Source organism: Neovison vison, chromosome 6 (genome assembly GCF_020171115.1).
Source record: "Neovison vison isolate M4711 chromosome 6, ASM_NN_V1, whole genome shotgun sequence".
NCBI lineage: Eukaryota > Metazoa > Chordata > Mammalia > Carnivora > Mustelidae > Neogale > Neogale vison.
This window is the reverse complement of record NC_058096.1, coordinates 137,049,137-137,058,894: the sequence shown is the minus strand read 5'-3', so window position 1 is coordinate 137,058,894 and position 9,758 is coordinate 137,049,137. Positions and strand designations below refer to the sequence as shown.

Sequence of the window (9,758 nt, the reverse complement as noted above, 5' to 3'; positions counted from 1 at the left end):
CTGACTTATTTTTCTTAGCATAATACTCTCTAGCTCCATTCATGTCATTACAAAGAGTGAGAGTTCATTCCTTATTACGGCTGAGTAATATTCCAGTGTGTGTGTGTGTGTGTGTGTGTGTGTGCATGCGCGTATGTGTGTGTATGCACATCTTTATCCATTTGTCAATTGATGGACACTTGGACTGCTTCCATAATTTGGCTGTTGTAGATAATGTTGCTATAAACATTGGAGTGCATATATCCCTTTGAATTAGTATTTTCGTGTTCTTTGGGTAAATACCAATAATGTGATTCTGGATTGTAGGGTAGCTCTATTTTTAAGTTTTTGAGGAAATGTCATACTCTTTTCCATAATGGCTGCACCAGTTTGCATTCCCACCAACAGTGCACAAGGGTTCCTCTTTCTCCACATCCTCATCAACAGCTGTTGTTTCTTATGTTGCTGATTTTAGCTATTCTGACAGGTATGAGGTGATTTCTCATTGCGGTTTGGATTTGCATTTCTCCAAAGATAAGTGAAGTTGAGCATCTTTTCATGTGTCTGTTGGCCATCTGGATGTGTTCTTTGGAAAAATGCCTATTCATGTCTTCTGCCCATTTTTTAAATTGGATTATTCATTTTTTGGGTGTTGAGTTGTACAAGTTCTCTGTACAACACTTTATCAATACTAACCCTTTATCGGATATGTCATTAGCAAATGTCTTCTCCCATGCCATAGGTTGTCTTTTAGTTTCGTGAATTATTTCCTTCACCATGTAGAAACTATTCTAATGAAGTCCCAGTAGTCTATTTTTGCCTTTGTTTCCCTTGTCTCAGAATAAATATCTAGAAGGAAGTTGCTGTGGCTGGTTACAAAGAAGTTACTCCCTGCGTTCTCTTCTAGTAGTTTTATGGCTTCAGATCTCACATTTAGGTCTTCCCCCATTTTGTATTAATTTTTATTTATTTTTTATTTTATTTATTTATTTATTTAGAGAGAGCATGAGTGGGGCAGGGAGAGACAGAAGGAGAAGGAGAGAGAGAGTTTTAAGCAGGCTCCACTCCCAGCACAGAGCTGGATGCAGGGCTGGATCTTATGATCCTGAGAGCATGACCTGAGCTGAAATCAAGAGTTGAACACTTAACCCACTGATGCACCCAAGTACCCCCATCCATTTTGAATCTATTTTTATGTATGATGTAAGAAAGTGGTCCAATTTCATTCTTTTGCATATTGCTGTCCAGTTTTCCCAACACCATTTGTTGAAGAGACTGTCTTTTTCCATTGGCTATTCTTTCCTGCTTTGTTGGAGACTAATAAACCATATAATTGTGGGTTTTTTCTGGCCTCTCTACTCTGTTCTATTGATCTATGTGCCTATTTCTCTGCCAGTACCATACTGTTTTGATTACTAAAGCTTTGTCAAAGAACTTGAAGTCCAGAATTGTGATGCCTCCAGCTTTGCTTTTTTTTTTTTTTAAATATGTGTTCATTATTTGAGTCTTTTGTGGTTCCATACTATTTCAGGATTGTATATTATAGCTCTGTGAAAAATGCTTTTGATATTTTAATAGGGACTGCATTAAATGTGTAGATTGTCTTGGGTAGTATTGATATTTTAACAATATTTTTCCTTCTGATCCACTAGTATGGAATGTCTTTCCATTTCTTTGTGTTGTCTTCAATTTCTTTCATTCGTGTTTTATCGTTTTCTGAGTACAGATCCTTCACCTCTTTGGTTAGGTTTATTCCCAGGTATCTTACTGATTTTGGTGCAATTGTAGATAGGATTTATTCCTTATTTCCCTTTCTGCTACTTCATTTTTGGTGTATAGGAATACAGTAGATTTCTGTATGTTGATTTTATATCCTGTGACTTTGCTAAATTCATCTGTCAGTCCTAGCAGTTTTTTGGTGGGGTCTTTTGGGTTTTCTGTATATAGTATCATGTCATCTACAAATAGTGGAGGTTTTACTTCTTCCTTCCCATTTTGGATGCCTTTTTGTTGTTGTTGTCTGATTGCTGTGGCTAGGACTTCCTGTGCTGTGTTGAATAAAAGTGGTGACAGTGGACATCCCTATTTCATTCCTGACTGCAGAGGAAAAACTGAGAATTTTAGGATATTATCTAACTACCTACCTAAATATCCATTTAGAATATTACCTGTGGGTTTTTCATGTATGGCCTTTGTTATGTTGAGGTATGTTCCCTCTAAACCTACCTTTTTGAGGGTTTTTATCATGAATGGATGTTGTATTTTCTCAGATAATTTTCTGCATCTACTGAAATGATCATATGGTTTTTATCCTTTCTTTTATTAATATGATGTATCACATTGATTGATTTGTGAATATTGAATCACACTTGCAACATGAGAGTAGATCCCAGTTGATCATGTGAATGTTTTTTAAATGAATTGTTGAATTCGGCTTGCCAATATTCTGTTGAGGATTTTCAATTAGTGATATTGGCCTGTAATTCTCTTTTTAAGTGGTGTCTTTATCTGGTTTTTGTATCAGATAATGCAGGCCTTATAGAATGAATTTGGAAGTTTTCTTTCCTTTTTTATTTTTTGGAATAGATTGAGAAGAAGAAGGTATTAATTCTTCTTTAAATGTTTGGTAGAATTCACCTGTGAAGCCATCTGGTCCCAGAATTCTGTTTTTGGGGAGTTTTTTGATTACTGATTCAATTTCTTTACTGGTTTTTGGTCTGTTCAAGTTCTCTATTTCTTCCTGTTTCAGCTTTGGTAATTTATATATTTCTAGGAATTTGCCCATTTCTTCTAGGTTGTCCAATTTGTTGGCATACAGTTTTTCATAATATTCTCTTGTAATTGTATTTCTGTGGTGTTAATTGTTATTTCTTGTCTCTTGTTTATGATTTTATTTGTTTGGGTCCTTTCTCTTTTCTTTTTGATAAGTCTGGCTAGAGGCTTAACAATTTTATTAATTCTTCCAAAGAACCAGCTCCTGGTTTCATTGATCTGTTCTATTTTGTTGTTATTGTTGTTGTTGTTGTTGTTGTTGTTGTTGTTTATTTGTTTTGAGTTTCTATGACATTTATTTCTGCTCTAATCTGTTTTGTTTCCCTCCTCCTGCAGGCTTTAGGCTTTGTTTTCTGTGTTTTCCTAGCTCCTTTAGGTGTAAGGTTAGGTTGTTTATTTGAGATATTTCTTGCTTCTTCAGGCAGGCTTGTATTGTTATAGACTTCCCTCTGAGAACCACTTTTGCTGTGTCCCAAATGTTTTGGACTGTCATGTTTTCATTTTCATTTGTTTCCACGTATTGTTTTAATTTTTTTTTTATTTCCTGTGGACCCATTCGTTGTTTAGTAGCATGTTGTTTAACCTCTATGTATTTGTGGTCTTTCCAGATATTTTCTTGTGGTTGACTTCTAGTTTCTTAGTGCTGTGGTCACAAAAGATGCATGGTATGACTTCTATCTTCTTGTATTTGTTGAGACTTGTTTTATGGCCTAACATGTGATTTATTCTGGAGAATGCTCTATGTGCACTTGAATGTGCATTCTGCTCTTTTAGGATGGAATGTTCTGAGTATATCTGTTAAGTCCATCTTGTCTAGTGTGTCATTCAAAAACATTGTTTTCTTGCTGATTTTCCTTTTCGTTTTCTTCTTCTCCTTCTTAATGATCTATACATTCATTTTTAGAGAGAGAGAAAGCATGCAAACAGAGGAAGTAGCAGAGGGAAAGGGAGAGAGAGAATCTCAAGCAGACTGCCTCCTGAGTGCATAGATGGGGCTAATCCCACCATCCTAAATTCATGACCTGAGCTGAAATCAAGAGTCAGACACTTAGCCAACTGATCCACCCAGGTACCTGCTCCTTGTTGACTTTCTGTTTGGATGATCTGTCCATTGGTATAAGTGGAGAGTGGTAGGGTTTTAATAGTTGGCAGAACCTGTGCACTTTTTGGATATTTTTATCCACAATTATCTTGCATATTTTGGGGCACTGGTTAAGCAAACATCTATCTTTGTTCATGACATTCCAGGATTACAGATGTGACTTACTTGGATAAAACTTCAGAATAGGTAGGTGTACTTGGCTTCTACCTTAAGGTCAACAAGAGACTAGGAAGGAAGGAGCCTCCAAAGGAGCTGAGGGAATGAGCTCTGGAGCCTCCCAGATCTGGTTTTTATTTTCAGATCTACTACTTAACTTGGACACATTTCTCAACTTTCTAAACTTCAGTTTTCTTTATTTGTAAAACAATAATCTACCTCATAGTTTTGTATTTGAGAATTAAATAAAGCAATGCAGATTAGATTGGATTCTAAATAGTGTAGATTCTTGAGTGGAGAGTTAGTGTGAAAGTGATTTATAAGAGAGTGGACTTAGTAAAAATATTTTGTCCTTACATAAGAAAAGCAGCTACATGCATTTATTTTCAAGACTCACTGATTTGAGATTTTACCCTTTAAACATACAAACCTCTATATTGTTCCACTGATCAGTCTATTCATTCATCACTGTTTTAATAACTATAGATTTATAGTACATTTAATATGACAAAAAGAATTCCCCCTTAATATTCTTTTTTTTTTTACTATTTTGATTCTTCTTACACATTTGTTTTCAAACTTGAAAATTTTTCTAGAAATTTTGATTGACAGTGGCTCAACTTACAGATTTAGTGAGAAGTGAGATCTTTACATTTTAATTTTTCTATCCAAGAACATGTCATTCCTCTCCATATATTCCTATGTTCTTTTTGATCAATAAGTACAATTTTATAGTTCTAATCTTATGGGTCATGTCCGTGTTTATTGGATTTATTCAGATGGATCTTATATTAATGTGAATGGGAACTGTTTATGTGTGTGTTTAGAGAGTTTCAGTTATTTTATTACACTTAATCCACTGGTTCTAACCTTCTCTGGTAGGGAATTGGTCTTCAAGGTGAGGTATGAATATCATTGGGGATACATGAGGACTTTCCAGGCAGTGCTAGAGCACAGTGAGTCTAAGGAAGTCATTTTCTGCATCTTCCATAGGTAGGTATTACTCAAGGTTGACCTGCTTGAAAATAGAGTGGGATCTGTTTTTATGTTGACTTTTCTAAGTGAATTAGATTTTTATTCTTGGTGTATAAGAAGTCTACTGATTTTCTGCATTTATTTTATAACTGATCACTTTATTGAATTTACTGATTATCTCTGATAGTTTTCCAATTGGTTTTCTTGGGTTTTTGAGGAATGTAATAACAAGATCTGCAAATATGGGAAACTTGCCCTCTTGTTTAGAATATTAATGTACTTATCTTACTTTTTAGTTATTTTACTGTTTAACATGCTTACAGTTGGCCCTTGAACAACATGCATTTATACATAGATTTTTTGGAAACATATAGTACAACCCTGTATGTGTATTCTCTCTTACTTATGACTTTCTTAATACTATTTTTTTCTCTAGCTTACTTGAAGAATATAGTATGTAATACATACAATATACAAATAACTGTTAATCAACTATTTGTTATGGGTAGTCTTCTGATCAACAGTAGGTTATTAGTAGTTATATTTTGGGGGAGTCAATATTACATGCAGATTTTAAACTGCATGGAGTTTCAGTAATCCTAACCTTTGTGAAGCTCAGAAGGTAAACTGAAAATTGTCTAGAACTTTAATTGGAATACTTATGTTCCACCATTAAGCTGTTGGTTTTATGACTGTATATATTATTAATTTTATTGAATTTCTAAAAAATCAGGGTCTGTTATTTTTGGAAATCTCTCATGATCATCACATGATTTCTCCCTTCGGTTCATTATGGATCAAATATATTGAAGAAATATATTACTTAGATTTCCTAATTTTTCTGAAAAGATTTTATTTATTTATTTATTTATTTGAGAAAGAGAGAGAGAAAGGGAATGCGTGAGAGAGAAAGCATAAGATGTGTGGCAGGGAAGGGAGAGGGAGAAGTAGACTCCCACTGAGCAGGGAACCCAATGCAGGGCTTGATACCTGGACCCTTGGATCATGACCTGAGCCAAAGGCAGATTCTTAACCAACTGGGCCACCAAGGCACCCCAGATTTCCTAATTTTTAACTGTGCCTACCTTTCTGGAATAAATCCCACCTGAATTTTTTTTTAATTTATTTTTTTATTGTGTTATGTTAGTCACCATACAGTACACCATCAGTTTTTGAGGTAGTGTTCCATGATTCATTGTGTATAACACCCAATGCTCCATGCAACCCATGCCCTTCTTAATACCCATCACCAAGCTCACACATCTCCCCACACCCCTCCTTTCTAAAACCTTCAGATTGTTTCCCAGAGTCCATAGTCTCTCATGGTTCATCTCCCACTCCTTTTTCTCCTCCTTTATTTTCCCCTTCCTTCTCCTAATGTCCTCCATGTTATTCCTTATGTTTCACAAATAAGTGAAACCATATGATAATTGACTTTCTCTGTTTGACTTATTTCACTTAGCATAATCTCCTCCAGTCCCATCCATGTTGATGCAAAAGTTGGGTATTCATCCTTTCTGATGGCTGAGTAATATTCCATTGTGTATATGGATGACATCTTCTTTATCCATCCATCTGTTGAAGGGCATCTCAGCTCTTTCCATGGTTTGGCTATTGTGGACATTGCTACCATGAATTTTGGGGTACATATGGCCCTTCTTTTCACTACATCTGTATCTTTGGGGTAAATACCCAGTAGTGCAATTGCTGGATCATAGGGTAGCTCTATTTTTTATTTTTTTGAGGAACCTCCACACTGTTTTCCAAAGTGGCTATACCAATTTGCATTCCCACCAACATTGTAAGAGGGTTCCCGTTTCTCCACAACTTCTTCAACATTTGTTGTTTCTTGACTTGTCGATTTTTGCCATTCTAACTGGTGTAAGGTGGAATCTCAATGTGGTTTTGATTTTAATTTCCCTTATGGCTTATGATCATGAGCACTTTTTCATGTATCTGTTAGCCATTTGTGTATCTTTCTTGGAGAACTGTCTGCTCATATCTTCTGCCCATTTTTTGATTTGATTATCTTTTTTTTGGGTGTTGAGTTTAAGAAGTTCTTTATAGATCTTGGATATCAGTCCTTTGTCTGTAGTGTCATTTGCAAATATCTTCTCCCATTCTGTGGCTTGCCTGTTTTGTTGTCTGTTTCCTTTGCTGTGCAGAAGCTTTTTATCTTGATGAAGTCCCCAAAGCTCATTTTTGCTTTTGTTTCCCTTGCTTTGGAGATGAATCTTGAAAGAAGTTGCTGTGGCCGATGTCAAAGAGGTCACTGCCCATGTTCTCCTATAGCATTTTGGTGGATTCCTGTCTCACATTGAGGTTTTTAATCCATTTAGGGTTTATCTTTGTGTATGGTGTAAAGGAATGGCCCACAAATTAATTTTGAAATACCCTTAGATTCTATTGCTATTATATTTAGACTTTTCATGTATACCTACATAATTTGGAGTGGTTTTTAAAAAAATTATCATGGGCAGTATCTAATATCAGCTCTATGTCTTTGTCTTTAAAAGAATGGAGATGTTTTCTTTTCTTATTCTCAGATATGTCCTAAAATAGCATATGAAGTTTGATTCTAAAATCTCTGAAACAATTTAAAGCTGGCACTTTTTTGAGAAGTAATTTCTTTCTGACCATTTCCCTAATTTTGATCAAGGGAGATAGGAGAAGATGAATTGCTTTCAGCTTCTCTTATCAAAGGGAGTTGTCAATTATCACTTCAGCCATTAACTGAACCTGGAATTGGCTTTTCTGAGAAGTGATTTCTTTTCTTATGAGAGGACCCTCAGGGTGTCTATGGTTCCATGAGCTGCCTCCTGGTTTTGGGTCATGCGAACTCATTGGACTGACTTCAGGGATTGTCATTTTTTCTCCCACAACAAGGCTTCATTGAGAAAAGTAATCAAAACAGGAAGGAGAGCTGGGTGCTTAAATCTTGTTGTCACTTTTCCCTCCCTGCCCCCCACCACCTAGGAACTCTGTCATTGGGGATGTCAAGTATATACTTGCCCCAATGCCTTCCAATCCCTCCAAATATTTCCTAATGAAAACTTCACTTGTCTCCTTGTCCTCCAAATGTCCTTTCTTTCTGCCTTCCCCATTCAATGCATGGCAGCTTCATGCAACTTCCCAAATCAAGAGTTTGAGTTTTGTCCATAATCGTGCCTTTTCTTTACCTATCACATTTGATTTGTTCATAAGATCTCTCAAGTCCATCATTCTTTCTACTTTTTTACCCATCATTGCTACATTACTTCCCTTCCTAAAATCTGGTTTTTATTGTCATGTTGGCCTGCTCATCAGCCTCTGACTCTAGTCTTGCCCCTGGCATACTCCCACTCCCCCAAATCTCCTTCCACACTTCCACCAGAGTCACCTTTTAAAAATGATTTTGGGGGGTGCCTGGGTGGCTCAGTGGGTTAAAGCCTCTGCCTTCAGCTCAGATCATGGTCTTGGGGTCCTGGGATTGAGCCCTGCATCAGGCTCTCTGCTCGGCGGGGAGCCTGCTTCCTCCTCTCTCTCTCTGCCTGACTCTCTGCCTACTTGTGATTTCTGTGTCAAATAGATAAATAAAATCTTTAAAAAAAATGATTTTTATTTTTATTGAAGTATTATATATAATTAAAAGTATCAAACACAAGTTTATAGTCATGGATATGCATTTTTTTAGGTCAAAAAAAGCTTTGAAAACTGATTTTTGGGGGGTAGCTTAGCACCAAAACTCATTCTGGTGGCAAAACCTGACCTAAACTTAAAACTTCTTTTGCAAAAATATTGCATTGAAGAGCCTGGGTGTTCAGTTGTTTAAGTGTTTGACTCTTGATTTTGGCTGGGGTCATGATCTCAGGGTAGTAGTGAGACTGAGCCCTGTTTCTGACTCTGTGCTGAGCACGGAGACTGCTTGGCATTCTCTCTCTCTCCCTCTCCCTCTGCCCCTTTCCCTGCCTGTGTGCTCTCTCTCAAAAAAATTTGTGTTAATTACGGAGTGCTGCCCATAATTATGTGTACATAATTGTGTACTTATTATACAGTATGTGAATATTATCTTTTTAAAAATCAGAAAATATCTGAATTCTGAAATACATCTGACTTTAAAGATTCAAGATGAAGTGGGGGGCCCCATCTCATTCTTCAGAGACAACTCTTTAAATTCCTTTAGGTTTTAAAATTTAGCTATTTCTTCTGGGCTGCTAACATGCCATCCAGACTGAGGAAGACCTGGCACTTTTGGATCCACAGCCGTATAGGCAAGCACCAAAAGCACTCAGGAGGCCACAGTCATGCTGGTGGCATGCTTCACCACAGGATCAACTTCAATCAGTATCACCCAGGTTACTTTGGGACAGTTGGAAGCAGGCATTACCACTTCAAGAGCAACCAGAAATTCTGCCCAGTTGTCCACCTTGATAAACTGTGGACTTTGGTCAGTGAGCAGTTGTGGGTAAATTCTGCCAGAAATAGGACTGGAGTTGCTCCTATCATTGATGTGATATGATTGGGCTATGGCAAAGTTTTGGAAAAGGGAAAGCTCCCCAAACATCCTGTCATCCCAAAGGCCAAATTATTCAATGGAAGAACTGAGGAGAAGATCAAAGGGGTGTGTGTGTGTGTGTGTGTGTGTGTGTGTTTCATCCTGGTAGCTTGAAACCAACTGGAGGGAGGTTCATGCTAACAAATGCCTCTAAAAAAATTATATTTCTATTCATCTTTTTAATTTATTGATTTGTCAGTTTTGGATGTTTTTATAAACTTTCTATTATAATTTATGAAG

At 36.6% G+C, this 9,758-nt stretch overlaps 1 protein-coding gene across 1 annotated transcript; it reads left to right on the top strand.

Annotated features, from left to right (window-relative positions):
* Nucleotides 1-9,182: 9,182 nt before the first annotated feature.
* Nucleotides 9,183-9,482, top strand: LOC122910142 (60S ribosomal protein L27a-like). The gene has a single exon (XM_044254836.1). It carries the CDS (start codon nucleotides 9,183-9,185, stop codon nucleotides 9,480-9,482), a length of 300 nt encoding a protein of 99 aa, XP_044110771.1.
* Nucleotides 9,483-9,758: the final 276 nt, after the last annotated feature.